This window comes from Nannospalax galili, unplaced genomic scaffold (assembly GCF_000622305.1).
Source record: "Nannospalax galili isolate Female #2095 unplaced genomic scaffold, S.galili_v1.0 scaffold85, whole genome shotgun sequence".
In the NCBI taxonomy this organism is placed as follows: Eukaryota; Metazoa; Chordata; class Mammalia; order Rodentia; family Spalacidae; genus Nannospalax; species Nannospalax galili.
In genome coordinates, this window is record NW_008358866.1 from 11,901,833 (window position 1) to 11,920,782 (window position 18,950).

The following is an 18,950-nucleotide window of genomic DNA, read 5'->3' on the forward strand; positions in this document are numbered from 1 at the left end:
TCTTTAGCTTTGTGGTCAGTTGGTTCACCTTTAACCTGGTAAATGTTTCAGGCAGCCTGTGCATCTTTATCACTTACTCACTGAGCTACTGCTGATTTATTTTTAATCTAGCAGTGGAAAGTTGGTGCTTAAAAATGAATTAGAAGCATCTTGGCAATTTCCCATTATAGTGATTGAAACCTGCCTCCTTTTCAGTTTTTTAATTTCCTATCTACCAGGGTATTACTGACCACTGACCATGCCATTTGTCTCAGAGGAAGGATATTGATATTTATACGTCTCAGCTAGCACCTGAGAAGGACATGGCTGCAGAGAATGCTTTCTTCTCTCTTCCTGCCCAGCATGCCCTATTAAGAACAATCTCCTTCATGCAGACCCCTGAGTAATATCAACTTTGGTGGGACACACTGGCTTAACTCTGTAACCATGTTGGCTGTACAGTTAGCTTATTAATCAGTTTTCATTTGAATACAAAAAGTAGCTGAAACTCAACAAACTTACATTCCTAACAAGAAGATACTTTTGAATACTTAAAAAAAATCTTGGGCTGTGGATGTAGCTCAGTTGACAGGCAGAGTGCTTGCCTAGTGTGCCTGAGAGTCTAAATTTAATCACAGTCCTGCATAAACTGGACCTAGTGGGCCACACTTGTAATCCCAGCACTTGGGAGGTGGAGGCAGAAGGATCACAAGTTCAATATCACCCCATTTTGCTGCATAGCAAGTTCAAGACCAGCCTGGGTGTAATTAAGGCTCCATTTTGGGAAACAAAAACAAAAAAAAACAAACAAAAAACTCAAAAGTCTAATGTAAAATTTGTAAGTGCCGGGACTCTAAATATCTCATTATTATTATTAGATAGTTAACTTTATATATTAAAAAAAAATACAAATCTCAAATGAGGTTTCAGGGACTGAGCAGATGATTCAGACTGTAAAATACTTGTGCATAAGCCTAATAATCTGACTTCAGATCACCAGCATCCTTGTAAAAGCCAGGCTTGACTGTGCATTTCTGTAATACCAGCACTGGAAGGGCAGAGACAGGTGGATTCCTGGAGCTCACTGGCCAACCAGCCTAGCCAATCAGTGAGCTCCAGATTCAGTGAGGACCCACTATGATAAAGAGTGAAGACATCTAACATGGTCAACCTTTGGCCTCCACACAAAAGAATACATGCATGCACCCTCACACATACATGCACACACAACAGGCGCACACATACGAGATTGTGTGCACACACACATTCATACATAAATAGATTCAGATCATGAAAGTGAGTTTAAATTTTTAGAGATGTGCCTCAATGGTAGTGTGTGATTAGCATGACCAAAGCCCTGGGTTTATACCCAAACACCAAGAATAATGAAAATCAATTTTTAATAGAATCTGAGGGCAAATTTTGCTCAGATTTCTAAAAGCACAAATTTTTTGAAACCCTAAGGAGCATACCTATTTATCCTAAAGTTAATGTCTGTTTTGAGAGCATGAATTTCTATGATCCTTTTGCTGTTTCATTTTAAACTCTCCAGAGGGGAGGGAATAGTTTTTGTGTGTGTGTGTGCGGGGGGGAGTCTTTTTGAGACAGGGTCTCCCTGTAGCCCCAGCTGTCCTGGAGCTCACTATGTAGACCAGGCTGGCCTTGAACTCCCAGAGATCTGCCTGCCTCTGCCTCCCAAGTGCTGGGATTAAAGGCGTGCACCACCTTATGATCTCAAGAGGGTTAGGAGGGTTAGGCTTGAGCTGTCCACTGTCACTCTTCCATGGACTGTTGACTCTTGATCAGAAATTCAGACCAGAGCTCTGGATCTAAAAGCAGATGTCCAAGGTGACTGACCCGGGGCTGTGGATGGACACATATTTCTGTTATCCACCAGGGTTTCTAAGCTCCCTGGGGATGGGATGGCTTTGCAACCTCAGTCTCCTCAGTGGGTGTTAGACCCTTACAAAATTATTTCGTGTGGCTCAGATAAATGGAAGTCTGCAACCTTTCCTCTGGTTGCAGCTGTTTTCCTTCAATTAGTTTCCTTTACAATCTGCTTAATTCTGTGTTCCTTAATAATTTTTCTGTTCTGGCAATTTGTGAATTCTAAATGATATTTTGATAATGTCCAACTAGATTCTGAATACTTGTTACACACTTTATTTATAAACTTAATACCACAAAAAAATCACTGTAGTATATTTGACTGAAATAATTAATTTGGGGGTGCCAGCCTGAGTATAAATTATTTTCAGAGTGTATGTAAATGAGTTAATTGCTCTATAGAATTATTAGCCTTAAACCATTTGTGTGCCAGGAAATGCTAATCACCATGTCATCTTTGAATCTTGAAAACTAAATCAGATGCCGTTGCTTCTCTTGGTTCCTAACAATAAAACAGTTCAGAGTATAGCAATGACTTGTGGCTCTTTGGCTTTTCTTTTCATGGTAAGCTATTAGTGACTCACCAAAGGACACACAACTCCTTTGATCACCCAGAAGTTATGTTCAGATCCATCAGAAATGCATTCTACTAATCTTGATTTGGAAGAGGGAGGGAGAAAGAGGAAAGAGAAAAAGTGAAAGAGAAGGAAGAATGGGGGAAATGAACGGGCGAAGTGAAGGAGAGAAGGGAGAATTCTGTATCGTTCCAAACATTTCACAATGTAAAATGGACAGTGAAAGATGGTCAAAACAGAGCAGTTGCTACCAAATCCTTTCTGCTCCTCTGTAGGCTCAAGAGCTCAATTTATCCCAGAAGAAATTGTTGACTCAGAAAACCTGTCTTGTGGGCTGATAAATCTATAAATGTAAATCTATAGTGTATTGGGGGTTTTTTATGAATAGTCTACTACTCCAGATCCAAGCAGATGGAAGCAAATTCTGCTCAAGAATGCAGGAAGCACACAGAGAAGTTACGCAGTCATGGAGTTTTCAAGTCATGTATAAGGAGTGGGGGAGATCGGAGACAGCCATGTCAGAGCATATTCGGACTCAGGGAGAGCAAGAAACATGGTTTAAAAACTATTCCAGAAACTATTGCAGCTTTTGGAACAGTGGTTGTCGCCTTGGGCTAGCTTTCCACCTAACTCTGGCTCCATCTTTCTATTATTGGTATATGAGGCTGCAGAATGAAAGTCTCTGGCTGGTAAGAGCCATCTGGTGCCGCTCAAATGACCTGGAGACCCATCTTCAATGCTGGACATACATGTCCACCTGCAGTTGTTAGTCTTGCATATTTTCCTGGCCAAGAGAATTCTATGAAAGTTTTTATTAGCTATGGTCTTCAGGTATTTGTCAAATATTATTCATTTTAAGGTTTTGGTGGTGGCCTTAAAGTATTGTTACAAAGCAGTTCACATGGGAGTAGGATGAGGTAGCCTGCTGTCATTACATTACTACAGACTATTCTGAGCATTTTTACTGGAATATAGGACCCAAACTCAAGGACAAGCCTTAGAAATTAAGTTTTGACTGAATAAATAGTAAGAGCTCCAGAGAAATTCACCTCTCTACAGGGCCCAAGGCCACATTTTAAGGGGGCATTGGAGTAGACAGAATGATGGAGCTCCCAGGGCTGACATTGGAGTCTCTAGTCTTATCTTCATCCTAGAAGTATGTATTTACATTCCATCAGGAGGAACCCAAAGTCCTTCCCAAAATGCATTTGTTAAAATTAAGAAGATTTCTCCTCCATCTCCAAGGTATAGGAGGATAGCTGTCCTTTTGCTCTATTATCATCCAGATTTATATTTTCAAGCTCCTTCACCTCAGTGCAGAACAACTGTGATAGCTAGATCACAGGGTCTCATCCTGCAAGAGGAAATTGGGACATGTGGAACCGGGTAGCACTTTGCTATAAGTAAAAAATAATATGCACTCTTCTAGAATTGTTTGCATTGTATTTGCATTGAGGATAATATTAATAAATTGAGATGGAGATATTTTAGAGTCATCTCATGCTCTGTTAAAATACAGATTCCATATCAACTTCTTTCCTCTTAATCCTGAGTGGCCAAGATTTGAATCTAACAACTGCACCCGATGCTTCTTATCAGTCTTATTTCAGAAATGCTGCACTGGTCCACGGGTAAGGAATAAAAAATACTTCTTCTAAGGATCAAGGCCTCTGCAAATATACTTTCTAGGCTGTTACTATATGCTACTTTCTTGTGGGAATAAGTAGATTTAAGAGTACAAGATTTTCTTTTTAGTTTAAGCTTTAGGATGACGTTGAGAATTGACCTAATCTCTGGTTAGTCTTTATTATCCTTGTGAATACACACACTCAGAAACACACAAACACACACACACACCACACACAAACACTTTTTTTAAAGATACTATAAGATCATCAGATCTTCTAGAATTTTATGTGACCAACAGCAATTTTATTTGCCCAGGCTGCTGGTGTCAGTGTTTTACCAAAACTTTACAGATGTCTCCATTTTTAAAAATTATTCTTATAATTCCTTTGCATCTATATAACTGTCTCCAAGATGACTGAATGTTAATTGTAGCTGTATTTGTCTCTTACAGTAGTACTTAGAAATGAGCCAGAATTTTTGGTCTTATTCTATTTATATCAATTTGAACTATATTTCAAAATATGCTTGAAATGAGATGTGAGGAGAGTGAAATTCCCTAAGACGTGGGACAGAAATTAGCTATAGTACTCAGAAACTTTTAACTGAAAGAGATTCTCTGTTACCATGATATCAACAGCTTCCAGATGATGGGTTTCCATCCAGTGTCCTTTGGATATATTGAGGCCGACCTCTTCTTCTTTGGCTCCTGGCAAATATTTTTACTTAACCAAAAGATCAAAAGATAAATACAAATATGGAAGTATCTGCATTAAGTGAAAAAAAACCTCTGTTTTTATAGTGTGCTCCTTAAATTCTTTTGAGTCTTTTAAATATTGCTAACCTGGACTTTTATACTCAGAGTTTTCATAGCAATTTTACATATGTTATCCTATTTATTTTGTGACAGGTACATATGAGATACATAAAAATATCCTCTTTACAGATGGGGACAGAGGGGCTACAAAAAAGCCTGAGGCTACACGCTGGGGAATTGATTCAGCTTCCAAGTGGCCCATGAGGACTGGAGGTCCTGTGCTCCTTCTGTAAAAAGATATTAAGACTATGATGAAAAACCAATAAACTGCACGTCCTGTTTAAAGTATCACGAGCTCTGAAATTTCCAAGTCACTTAAATCTATCAAAGCCATAGATGCTGGGACCATGAAGCCAGAGGTAGGCAGGGAGGATGCTGGTCATGAGCTAGTGTGACTTGCTGTGATGTGTCACCTGACAAGGTACAAGCTGTGATGGCTGACTGAGCACAGTCTCTGAAAGGCTGCAGCATCTCTGATTTTAATTCATCCATGTATGCTTATTTAGGCACAGTTAATAAAAATCTCACCATGAAAATAGCAATTCAAAACCATGTGTTATCATAGATTCCATTTAAATGCAAAGAGGTGAGTATTAAGATTGATGCTGTTGCTCCAAGTGTGGCGTTTTTACTCTCCTGAGTAGAATAGTTTCTCACACAGTTCTAACTATATTGAGGATCCCTTAGGAATTGGTTTCAACAAAGCCCTTTGCCCTGCCTGTGCCTAACATGCCCATTCTTTTCACATCACAGGATCTTCAGAGGCAGGCTGGAGAACTGGAAAGCCAAGCCACCCTCAGCAGCCCAGGCCTCCACTCGCTCTCCATGCATGCCTTTCTCATGGTTTAATGAAAGCCGAAAAGGATCCTATTCCTTCGGGAACCTGCCTTCACCTTCAACTCCCCTTCAGCCTTCTACTGGGACTCTAATTTCAGATAAAACGGGGTCCAAGGTAGACAAAAGTGGACTTAAAAAGCAAACAAGAAAGCCCCCAGTCCTATCTCTTCTTCAGTTTTTCGAAGGCCTTCTCAGCCTGCGTGTACCCTGGAACTGAGGAACCAATGTGCTAACACTGCATAGACCATGCATGGGTGTTTCCTGTGTGGGGAGAAAAAGCCTCACCTAACTGGCACCTGCTTTAATACTGTTCCCTTCTATAGTGGGCACTGCTCTTCATTCTCCGTCTTTTCACGTACTGCTTTTTAATCTTGGTTTGACGGTAAAGCCATGCTGGGAAAGATGCATTTGAATCATGAAATGGTGTGATAGGTCTGTTTACTAAGTATTCCACTTTAAATTGCATTGCCAAACTATTTTTCTGTGCTCCTCAAGATTTACTGGAAAACAGATAAATTTGGGATTAAACATGTGATCAATACATTTAAATGAAACTCTAAAAAAAAAACAGTTCTGACATAGGACTGTACCTATTTCTTCTTTTCATATCAAATGTCCATGTGGAGCAGCTGTTCTAATTCTGCCACCAAAGTTCTTTTAGCAAAATTATGAGTTCTATGCATCGGTGTGGCTTGTTTCAAAATGCATGATGGTTATTTCCAGCATGACACTGCAAACCTTATCTAACATTGTGTGGAAACACATATGGTGGCTAACATTCCTGTGTTTACTCATCTTTCCCAAACAGAAACGTGATTAATCTTACTTGTACTTAAGTCTTTCCTTAAGGTCAACAGCTTAAAGGGTTTCGACTGAGGGAAGAGGGGGTTGTGTCTCCATTAATAATACCAAATGGTGATGTTTTGTACATGATGCCCTACTGCCTATATGGTCTAAGAGCCTCATTCCTTGGGCTCTGGTTAATATTCTGTTTCTGAAGTTTTATCAAACCTTAGAGTTCATATGTTACCAAACTCTGTAGCCTCAAAATGTGGTATTTATTCTCAAAAACCAACTAAGCCTGATACAGAAGAATCAAATGGAAAACTGACAGTCTAATTCCTAGAGAAATGGAGTTTAAAACAAGATAGTGCTGGTTAGGTGTGTAGAGTTCCTAGGAATCCAACCTTTCAACAAGTAGCAAAAGAAGTTTTGGAAGCAGTAGACTCTTTTGGTCTTTTAGTGTTGGTCTGAGACTTTTAAATATTGCTTAGTGATTCTATCATTATCTCACACTAAAGAGAAGTTTCTTATGAAATGTTTTCACAAATGAAGCCCTGTGGCCATTGTCAAGGTGTTTTAACATCTGAACATGTTAGAGTAGTTCTAGGGAATTTACCTTTACAAATTCCACCTCCCTACCCCCAAGAGGTTGTGTAGACTTGTAGGTCTGTTCCATACCACAGCTTCTCTGGCCAAATGCTGGTGCTGTGAGAGTTACAGTCTAACGTGTAACTAGTGGTGTGTTGTCAGACCATGCCTTCCTCCAGAACTCATCACTGTGAAGGGTACATCCAGGAGGGGACCTGTCACTTCTCACAGTATTTATCACAGCCAGCCACACACCATCTTTCCCAGGGGCACTCCGGCTACCTTCCTGATATGAATTGCCATCTGTTCCTGATAACTCAGCCTCTCCACACCATTTTGTGGTCCTGCTTACACTGTTACTCATCACAATTAGGGTCAAAGCAGATGGGCTTATTAATATTACTCCTCTGAGCAGTTGCAGAGGATAATGAATTCTGTACCCTTGGAGAGAAACTGAAGAATTATTTCTCTACAACACCAATCCTTTCATCAGACAGAGAAAGTGTCCAGAATTTCCAATCAATCTCAAAAGATGCAGCATCTTTCACCACTGCTCAGTTGAAAGTCATCACCAAACCAAGCATGAGTATAATTGCCTAAAATGAACCTGTTGAGAACCTGGAAGCACAGCTACCTCTGCTCATTCGGTGTGTTCATTTAACACTGAGTTTTCTTTGTTTTTACAGAATTTTACCTTCAATGATGACTTCAGTCCCAGCAGTACCAGCTCCGCAGACCTGAGTGGCTTAGGAGCAGAACCCAAAACGCCAGGGCTCTCTCAGTCCTTAGCACTGTCATCAGATGAGGTACTGTCATGGCACTGACAACTCTGCTTTTCCATGTCAGTCATGTTATTTATAATCATTGTTGGAAGATATTTTAGGGTAGATTTTGCATAGGAATCAGCAGGACTGTGGTTTTGTGATTTACACGAAGTCTTCATGATTTAACTCCTTTGTTCTCAACATTAAAGTATAGTTTCTGAGCCCCTTTAAGCTTTAGGGGATCCTTTTTCATGTGAGGCAGCATTGCAGAGCAAAATTAGGTGAAGAGTTTGGATCACAGGAAAGTTGTGTATTATCATTCCTTCTCTCTCTACCCAGAGTCACCCCTCTTCCCAGATTCTGACAGGCTTCTGACTGTGCTGTGGCTCCTGACTGAATCATTGCAGTCAGTAGACACAGTTCTGAAAGGAAAGGAAATAGGGTAGGAACTATTTAGACAGTAATAGGGTGGCTTTAGAAGGTAAAGATTAGCATTGCTAAAAATCAGTAGGAGACAAGCATGCACAAGAGAAGCAGAAAACTATGTTGGGATTGACTTAGTTCTCAAAAGGGATGGGAGTGCAAAGCCGGAAGTAATATAATTAAATTTTTCCCCTTATTTAAAAAAACGCTTGTTCTCATTTCTTTCTACCATGATCTTTGTGTGATAAAATTTCTTTTCCTTTTAAACTTTCCTGCCCATATTCTTCAAGCGGGGTATGGTTTAAATAGATTAAAGCGGTGCAGTGAATGTTGTTTGTCCCATGTCTGTAACACTTTTCTTCTTGATTCTTTTGTTGCTACTCCCCCAGAGCCTGGATATGATAGATGACGAGGTGAGCTACTGGCGGGTTGTGTGTGATGCCTTGTCCTGTCTGAACCTGCTTTTCTCTCCTTACGAATGACTTAGAACGCTTTCCTCTGGAGTAGAGGAAAAGGCTCTGCCCTTGTCTACATGTTACTTACAAGATGTTTCCGAGTCAAGAGGATCTAAGTCCCATCCCCAGAGTCCCTCCATTTATCTCCCATAGCCATTACCTGGCATGGTCTGTTCCTTTCCATCTCCTTTGCCTTCATCTCCGCTCACCCCACCCCACTCCTCTGTTCTTCGTGTGGATCGCCAGGTCACACCTATCTTTCCTCTGAGACCTATCTTTTTTCGTCTCCTCTCAGCTTAGTGGTCACAGGAGTCACCTGCCCCTTTGCACTGTTCAGGGGAATCTTCTAGAGTGAATAGAATCTGAAGATTGGAATCACCACTTCCTATTAAGCTCTACCTCTTACTATTGTGTTGTCTAAGAGATCATGTAAACTTTCTGAGCCTCAGCTTCCTCATGTCTTAAAAAGTAACTGTGGCTATTATTGGCCTGCCTGCCTCACAACTTTGCTCCCTGCTTCTGTGGTAATGATTGTGAAATTACCCCTAAGCAGGCTTGAAAGCTTTAAGCCTTTCCTCTTCCAAGTGGAAGGCACTTTAATATTTTAGTGTGTTTTTGTGTAACTCTAGTATCATCTAAGAGAATAAATGCAAAGTGATGCATTGCATATGGAGATTTATGAAATACTTGTTTTGTATCTGATAATATTTCCAGAGTATTTTCATGTAGAATCTTAAATATCAGCATGCATTTTTATATTAAACTTCCAATGTCAATAATGGTGCTTTATTTGAGGATTTTTAAAAAATTTTTCATATACTAAAATCATGTAGATAATAGTTATGCTTCTTTGATAGAGAGGCATAGCATTTTTGTCATTTAACAACACTGCGTAACATTCCTGTCTCAGATTCTTGATGATGGACAGTCTCCCAAACACAGTCAGTATCAGAATCGGGCCGTTCATGAATGGAGTGTGCAGCAAGTTTCTCACTGGCTAATGGGCCTAAATCTGGAGCAGTATGTGTCTGAATTCAGTGCCCAGAACATCACTGGGGAGCAGCTCCTGCAGTTGGATGGAAATAAACTTAAGGTAAAGAATTCTGTGTCTGTGTTAGGTTACCAGGTATAATTTATATTACTTATAGCATCTGACATGATTTCATTAGGTAGAGTATTCTGCATATCTGTGTGGTAATTTTTGTCAACAGTCAGCAGAAAATATGCTGAATTATTTCTCAGAAGGAAATGAAGCTTCAGGAAATCTGTCAGAGTTTTGACTCATGACAGGCTGCTGACTAGGAGAGCTAGGGACCCTTTCCTTTTCTTCACCTGGCAACACATGGCCCAGATGTTAACTGAATCACTTCCCATATCATTTGAGTTTTAATAATGACCAAGGTAGACATTTCCTCACGTTTGAGTTAAGACCTAGATCTACAAATCTTCCTTTCTTTATTCATTTCTCCTCCATGCTCCCTCTTTCTTACCCACTACTTCAAAACTGAAATGTTATCTCCAGAATGTTCTTCCGCAAATATGTGCAAGCCATCTCTCCCACCCCACCTCCACTGCACCTTCATTTCCACTCATCCAGCCCATCTCTCTTTGAGACTGAGGTGGCACCCACCCCTGTGGAAAAAGGGCAAGAGAAGCATACAGCTAGTTCCATGCAGCCCTCCACACTGCTTAGCCCCCTGCTAGGCTGATGGATAGATGAGCATCTCTTGACAGTCTTGAAAAGGTTAGAGATCAATCAATAGCTTGTGAATATGAAGGCCCCATTGACAAGGCTGTCCCTGTTGGGGAGATGGATGCATCCTGCTGTTGATGCTGAAGGTCATGGAACATTTAAAGTACACAACCAGCTTCCCTGATTCTGAATTCTAAGCTCATCCAGAAACCTTGTCATTATAACCAGGCTTCCTTTATAGGCCTGCCTTTGGGGAAACAATGACTAGAGAAATGCTGACATGGGCAGCTTGGCCCTAAAGACGTTTTTGGTTCTCATTGTGAATAACTACATTGGAGAAAGAATGTCCATTTCATTTGGCCCTGCCATTCTTCGAGTCCTCTCTGGCAGCAGGTGCTCACCCCTACCCTTTGGAGATACTGATGAGTTTAGCAATACTTTAACCAAAGTTTGAAGAAGCAAAATCATGCCCTTTGTATTTATTCGCTCATTAGTTACCAATTTGGAAAACATTTTCTTAATGACTTCTAGGGTGTACTTTGCAAAGAACTTCGAAGAACAAGAAAGCAAACAAAGTGCAGATCTTCCGTGCACACAGAACTGAGCCAGTGTAATCTGTGTTTCCGCAGTCCTGACCTGTCCTTTATGTTTAACTTTGGTCAATATTGTGATATTTCCCTCATCATAAGCAAAGAGATGCTCAGCTTTTCAGTTTGTACATGTGTTTCCTTTGTAGGCTCTTGGGATGACATCATCCCAGGACCGTGCATTGGTCAAAAAAAAACTGAAGGAAATGAAGATGTCTCTAGAGAAGGCTCGGAAGGCCCAAGAGAAAATGGAAAAACAAAGAGAGAAGCTGAGGAGGAAGGAACAAGAGCACATGCAGAGGAAGTCCAAAAAGTCTGAGAAGATGACATCCACCACAGAGAGTGCCAGTGAGCAGTAATGCCCCAAGGCTGGACTTGAGGGAAGCCCCCGCCTCTTCCTTCCCCCTTCTCCAGAGGATGAAGAAGAAAGTGACCATGGGTTTAATGCCACTGTAGGCAGTTTGACAAATTGTGTGTTGAATGACTGCAATAATAGAACGCACTCTTAATTTTAACCTCCCCAAATAACCCCAAGCCACGTATGGTTTGTTAACAGACCAGGAATCTAGTTTGTGAGAGATGTAAAGTAGCTGTGTTTCTCTCTTCTACTTACCAACATCCTGTGTTGTGTTGGATGTGGTGTCACTTGGAGAAACATCCTGACCCTGCCAGTGAGAGCATGACACCTCCTGGTGTTGAGTGGAGTACCGAAATTTTCAGTGGGAGACCCTGACACTGAGATTGTGCCCATCTGTGTGCAGAGCACCTGCCTTGAGATGAGGGAGTTGCAGTGGCTCCTGAGGCTGCAGAGTCTAATGAAGTGTGAGAAAGGCTCCCCTTCATTCTGACTGTACAGGATGGCAGCCCCAGTGTGGAAATGTGAGTCCTCAGTACATAATTACCTACTGAGGGAAAGAACAAGCCTGCTGTTCTGCTTCCTGGGAGGGAGGGAGGGAGAGAGAGAGAGAGAGAGAAAGAGAGAGAGAGAGAACACAGAGAAACAGAGAAACACAGAGAGAAAATAGTAGTTCTTTGTTAACTATAGAAGAAATCAAAAATCAAAAGCCTTAAGACCACTGATGTGGATGTACCTTGGGGTTTGGAGGATAACAGTTTTCCTCCAGTTACTGCTAAACAGAGAAGAAAAAGTCAGACCTTAATACAACTGTGGGATGTTGGGATCTGCTGTGTACTTTGCCACAACCGTGTGTTCAGTGTTTCAGCGACACTGACAGACACAACACAGCTCCTTTTTCCCCCCAACAAATTGAACAGGAAATGGATTTTTAAGGAAACCAACATTTTCAGGTTTCCTCTCCTGGGAAAACTCTGGCTTGATCTTCAGCCTGCCTATGACACAATAAGGAACTTGTCGCATATTTTCTACTCCAAGTTTCCCAAAAACACTTTTAAAAACTGAAAACTAGAAATACCAGTCAGAGAAAATTTAGAGTTGAGTAACAATCAACCAGGGAACCTTTTTTTTTTTTTTTTTTTTTTTTTTTTTTAGCACACAGAGGTTCCCATAAAGGAGAGTTGTCAGTCAGTTTCATTTTTAACGGCTTTTTTGAACCATTCTCTTCCATATAGAGACTATAGAGACTTCCAGATCTGTTTAAGGTAATTGAGATAGACTTTAGCAGTGGAACAACTGACACTTTAAAGCCAGTATTAAGAATTTCAGTATTTCACCAACCTAAGTTGAGTGCAGGAGACCAGGGCAGAGGGAGGAGATACTAAACTCATCTTGAGAAACTTCAGATGATGAGGGTTTTTATTTGTTTGCTTGCCTTTTGTTTTGCTTCTTATGCTTATTCATCTAACTCTCATTGCTGCTTTGGCCCTAAAAATGAGGTCATCTACTTTCTGATGGACACATTTCAAAGTAAGACTGGAGGCCAAAAGAATTCTTAGACAAATACTTTACTTCCTTAACTCTACTAAGTCCTTGCTCTATTCCCAGCTCTGTCTATATCTCCCCTGAGAGCGTTCTGTATGAAGAGCTTGAGCCCAGCTCCTGAGCTATTACAGGTATCAGCTTGTGTAAGGGTCCCCTGCCCATGTAGCCTCACCTTGTGTTTTTGACATCATGACTGTTAAAATTTTTTAATTTTTTTTTAAACATACAAATTCTGAAATTACCTGAACTAGAAACCCACAATCCTGTTCTTTCTCCAAGGCCCGCTTCCTTTTCTGGGCCAGAGCACTGTCTCTTATGTTTCAGACCTTTTGTTACTAGGTACAGATGATTCATTCAGTCCTTAAGTGTTGACATGGGAGCAGCATGGTGCTTTACAGTGACCAGAACCACCTGATGCTTTTTGTTTGTGTGGGATACTAGATGGCTGTTAATGTCTTTGGATGCCTGGCTTTGCCATATATTAATATCATGAGAAATCAAGAGTCACGCTCTACAAAATTCAGAAAATTAATACTAATACTAGAAGACTAAGGTAGCAAAAATCTGGTAATTCTAATGGTTGCTCTTGTAAATTTTGCCATTTTTGCTTTTCCTTGGTACAAAAAGCACACCTACTCTGGATCACACTGGAAGCTTCACTGTGTTCATTTTAAGAGAGGAACTAGAGGGGTGCCTATTTTAAGTTATGTTTACACTTTGGTAATATTTGAAGATGAATGTATATATTGGAAATGTCTATAAGTGTATCTCTGTTCATAACTTATGATCTATTATATTGCATTTCTTAAATATATTGTTCCTCATTATAACTTTATTAACACTAAAGTGGTTAGATCTGTATCTGACAATGTTAAAAATCAAGTTTTTAAAACATTTAGTTTATATTTTAATAGTTTTGATTTTTTTAAGTTAAATTATAGTAAAAAATGAATTCTTTTAACATTGCTACTTAAAAACTGGTCAAATGGTAAAAGGGCTCTTGTTTGTGCAACAAAAGATAAAATATAAACTGATTGATGCAAGTATAAAAACAAAGTGAAAGACCTCAGATCTTAGGAGCATTTTGTTTTCCTGTTATTTTCTTTATTGACTGTGGTGCATGATAGTAATTGCATTTCCAGTGTCTTGCACAATTCCTACTTAATAACTAGTAGTTTTCAGGGTCTATACTATTTAACACAAAACTATCGCCTCATGGACTGTAAAGACTTCGCAGGGTTTTTTTATTATCAAAAAATAAACAAAAAGGGAATGACTGCTTACTATGAATTATAGCCTAGTAAAGGATAATTCAGTAGGACCACATCAGTAGCCAAAAGTGTTCTGGGGTATAGGTAGTGTTTGCAAGTGGAAGTGCATGATAAAGCTAAGTCATAAGCAGAGAACATTATGGGAGTCAGATCTGGGTCAAGGTTTCCACTAAATAACTTTGTTTGGAATTAAGACCATCTTACAGTGACTCAGAGTTATGTAATCATTTCTCACCACCACCACCCTTTGATCTAGAGGTGTTCTGTTAGAACAAAATCCACACTACATCCGTGTTAGTGCTCTGAAGTCCACCTTTGCTATCATAACAGCAAAGTTCTTCTGTGGCAATCTGTCATTCTTTAGCTGGAATTGACATGGACTTTCCACCCTCCACCTCACACAGGCTCTTAAAATATCACAATAGTTCATGATTATAGTATGATAGGAGCTAATGCCAAACTCAGCTTCCTACAGGCACACAACATGCCTACCTTATGTTCTTTTGCTTGGGGAAATAAAGTGGCAAAGAAGTGAGGGCTCTGACACTGTCTGTGCCTATAGTGTTTATCCTAAGATCATGAAATATGCTAGGCCTAAACCACTCTCCCCAGGTTATCAGATCTAGCAACCGGGCCCTGGTGGCTCTTGCTGGCAGCAAAGAATTCTTATCTAGGTTCTTTGTGCAATGGATTGACTTGTGCTTGAAAGTTATATTTTATAAGAGGTAAACAAATTATATCTATATAGCTATTCTAAGTCACATATAAACATGAAAGGGTTAGATAAATTAAGTTCAAGAAGGATCATCAAGATGTTTCACAAGAGTATTAAAGAAGATTCTGGAGGAGAAAGTCCCAACCATTCTAAAAAAAGCACCTATACCTTTAGTGTGTTTTGCTCTCTCATACACTTGAAATATTTAAGAACTACCAATTCCATTTGAGTAACTAAGGGGATTTCCTACAGCAGTGAAGATGAGAAGCTATTCACTTTGAGTGACAGGAGTCAGTAGGTTTCCCATCTCTTATGCCAACACCTAGTGTTCCCTGAATGAAAGATAATCAGGAAATGACAACCTAGAGTTTACGTGTTTTCTAATTTACCTTTAGTCAAGGATCTACCTATGTATAGTTCAAAAGGTGAGCTTGTAAAGATGAGGCCCAGAAGTAAAATGTCTATGCTTTCTTGCAAAATTGTTCTCATTGTGATGGGTTAACGGGAAGCAGACAATCTTAAAAGAAAGCAGTTACAAGAAATCTGCTTCAATGATCCATTCCTGAAAGCATGACTGAGTGTGTTGGCAGATTTTGTTTGCATTTATCTTGAGTGTTTAAAGTCCCAGAAAATTTAGTCTTGATCCAAAACACTGGGGAAAAATAACACCAAACCAAACACATTTTAATAACTTAAAGGAGCAGCATAGAAGAAACTAGACCGAGAAGCTTGAGTGAAAGGGAAAAGCCACACAGCCAACTGTGCCTGGAAAGTGACACCCAGTCCCTTCATGGGAGGCCAAGGGTCCTCATCTGATTGTGCATAGGTGTCTGTGTGGATATGTTGAGAGAGTACATATGGTTCCCATGTGTAAGCATCTGGACTTATTTCTGTATCCTCAGAATAGAAAGCAAAAGAAGCATGATGCTTCCCAATCCTTGACCCTCCCCAGCCCCAGACCACGAAGGGTTCAGCAGTGTGTAAGACATAAAGAGAAAGAGAACAAGAGACAACTCTCAATAACATGCATGCCACTGTGTAGACGTTCAGAACTACCTATGTGAATATATCTCCCACCTTACACACACACATACATGCACAACCACATGGCATAGAAATACACTGTATGTGGAATACGGCGATATTAGTTAGGACCCTGGGCCGTAGTCATAGCCCTGTTGCCACTTTTGTGTTGTGTACACATTGAATGGCTCATAGATTTTAAGAGATTTTCTTCAATGTAAGTATTCCTACTAAATGCACTTATGCTTCTCAATGTTTATATATTTTGGTAACATTGATTTATTAGATCTTTGGTATTGTATTTTAGTTAGATAAATTTTCCTCAAATGTTTGATTAATGCTTTGATGTCAAGATTGTACATTTTTTTAGTTAGAACTCAGAAAGTATTATACAGCTCTGGGCATTTTCAGCTGCAGACTGTGGTGTTCTCAGCTAAAAATTGCACTGTGTTCTCGTGTACAAACTTTCACTTCTCAAATGAGACCACCTTAGTGCCATGCTCACGTCCCTAACCGCTGGCTATCTGACTGGCATTGCTGTCACATGACCTTCCACTTCATACATCAGCAGCTTGTAATGGCATTTTTAGATGTCACCAAAAATAACACAAGTGGTGATAAGTGCATGTTGTTGGAAGGTGTATGCTTCCAAACTTTCACCTGTTTTATGTACACACCCAAGATTCTGTTAAACATTTAATCATTTATTCATGAAAGAACAATTGGCCAGAAATACTTAAAATTATCTTTTTTAAAAAACGGGAAGAGACTCTCAAACTAGATAACACCTTCCAACAACATCAAGTTCAGTTAGTACTTAAATGAAATTCCTTAAATAGTCACATGTATGCTCTCCTCGATATTATTTAACATCATGACTGCGGACTTTGTATGTTTTAATGATGTTGCGATAAAGCCACTCATCCACCTGCTATGGATCCCTGACAAGACTGGGCAGCTGAAAAATACAAGGAGAAGAAAATCCTATTCTGCTGTAAGAACTTGATTTACTTTCATCTTTCCTTATACATCACTAAAGGAAAAGAATTTGAAAATCATTTTGAATCTGATAAGTATGGGTAGCATGTTACCTGAAACTTTTCATTTGTACATTTTGATGTCTTGATCTTTTGCATGGAAGAGACAACAGTGCCACGTCCGAATTGTTCTCTTGTGCTTGGTTTGTACGTATTGTTTCCTTACTCTTTGGTTTTCAGAGACATCAAAGCAAAATATAACAGTGGCCCATTGTATTCTGACCAATCTAAAAAATCCTTGTGATTAAATTTCATTTGTCAGTGTAAATAACTTTCTTGCCAATAAGTATTATTGTTGTTAGATAACGAATGCAATAAAAAGAAATACAGAGATCTGTCGAGTACATGTTTCTTTTTCCTCTTCCACTGCCACCTTCAACTAAAACAAGCCTTGATGGGGTAAACCCGCATTAACTGCCAAAACATAGCTATCCATCAAGAGTAAAGTGCACATTTTTCATGGAAATGATACTAAAAATAAGTTTTAACTCTGGTAAAGTGTAAATTGGCAGCTAGAATTACATTTGAAAGCACAATTACAGAACTGGGCATGAGGTTAAAGAACAAGGCCTCCAGTTGGAGCTCACTCACCCATCTCTTCCCCTGTCCCTCGGTTGTTGCTTCCCCATCAGAGTTCCAATACCCAGCAGCCAGAGAAGGTTGTGGGGGGGTGGGTAAGTCCATCAAGCAGTCAGCCTCTCACAGTAGGAGGCCAGCTGAGAAGGAATCAGGCCCAGCCCAGAGCACAGGGTTATTTTAGGTCTTTTCAGTTCCAAGACGGTCAAGACTCAGAAAGCTTGGATAGAACAAATGAATATTCTTTCTCCAGCTTCACAGAATAAGTGAAGTGGACCTGTTTTCCTCCTTCTGAGGCAGGCTGTTAAAAATCTCTTATGAAGGTCTGCCCCTTTTTGGATGATCTTAAAGATATGCCATGGGAAACTGGACAGCTTCTTTTCATCCTTTTTCTTTTCTCTTTTTGATAGAATCAGCTTGTTCCATCAATAACAAGAAAGAACAGGATATGGCCATTTTACCAAAGGTGTCATGAAAGCTAGCCATTCAAGAGATTCTTTTTAAAAGAAGTAGGTGAAGTGTTTTTGTTGTTGTTGATTTTTTTGTTTTGTTTTGTTTTACTAAGTGCCACACTCATTGATAATCATAACCAGTATTTCAGTGTCTGGCTTCCTAGGCTCTGAATAGACAACATTACTGAGTAATGATTACCAGGGACACTTGATACCAGGTACTAAAACTAACTAAAACAATATGAATCCTGATGTGAGGAAAAGTGGTTTATGATTTTAAAAAAAATTTATTATTATTGGTTTTGGGGATGAGGTCTTGCTACTGAGCCTAAGTTGGCCCGGAACTTATGATCCCTCTACCTCAGCCTCCAAAGTGGTAGAATTATAGGCATGCATCAGCATGGGTGGATCAAAAATATTTTTTGCTTTATACCTTCAATCTATGATCTTAAACAGTTGGCTGGTCTCAGTTTCTTAGCAAACCATTTTCCCCCCAAAAGACCAGATAAATATCACAGCAAGTATCTTAGAAATGCTTGGATTCTAAAGTGACTGTCTTCATGTCTGCCCAAATAATCTAGCATTGAGGTTCTGTCTTCAAAACAGACAAGTAAATAATGGCATGAACCCCTTGTTTCATAATCAACAAAAGAAAAACGATACTGTCTTCTTAGTAATGTCTTTCAGAAAATAACCAAAGGTTGTTGATCTTTCTATTTTTTAAAACCTGTTTATCTTCCTTTTTCTTCTCAACCTCCACAGCAAGTTAAAATAGAAAAAACAAAGTCCAAGAAAGCAAAAACCAGTCTCTACTACCACCTGAACAGCATAGACTTTAGGACCTGTACATTTAGCCATTTTGATGCAAGAGAATTTTTTATTGGCAAACGAAGTTTTCAAGTTCTCCAAGACTAACTTGATATGATACTCCCAAGAAATCTTTACCGCCTATATCTGCTGCC

At 39.6% G+C, this 18,950-nt stretch overlaps 1 protein-coding gene across 7 annotated transcripts in view; it reads left to right on the plus strand.

Moving 5' to 3' along the window:
- Nucleotides 1-18,862, plus strand: part of Ppp1r9a (protein phosphatase 1 regulatory subunit 9A) — a 337,004-nt gene extending 318,142 nt beyond the window's left edge. For 3 of the 7 annotated variants that reach the window (XM_029558365.1, XM_029558368.1, XM_029558366.1), the window contains 4 exons: nucleotides 5,638-5,836; nucleotides 7,779-7,898; nucleotides 9,645-9,827; nucleotides 11,164-18,862. In XM_029558365.1, the coding sequence (XP_029414225.1) occupies nucleotides 5,638-5,836; nucleotides 7,779-7,898; nucleotides 9,645-9,827; nucleotides 11,164-11,373 (712 nt within the window). In that variant the 3' untranslated portion in view covers nucleotides 11,374-18,862. Of the gene's footprint in view, nucleotides 1-5,637; nucleotides 5,837-7,778; nucleotides 7,899-8,668; nucleotides 8,693-9,644; nucleotides 9,828-11,163 lie in introns of all 7 variants that reach the window. The other 4 variants (XM_008822569.3, XM_029558364.1, XM_008822571.3 and 1 more) reach the window with 3 other exon arrangements.
- The last annotated feature ends 88 nt before the right edge of the window (nucleotides 18,863-18,950 follow it).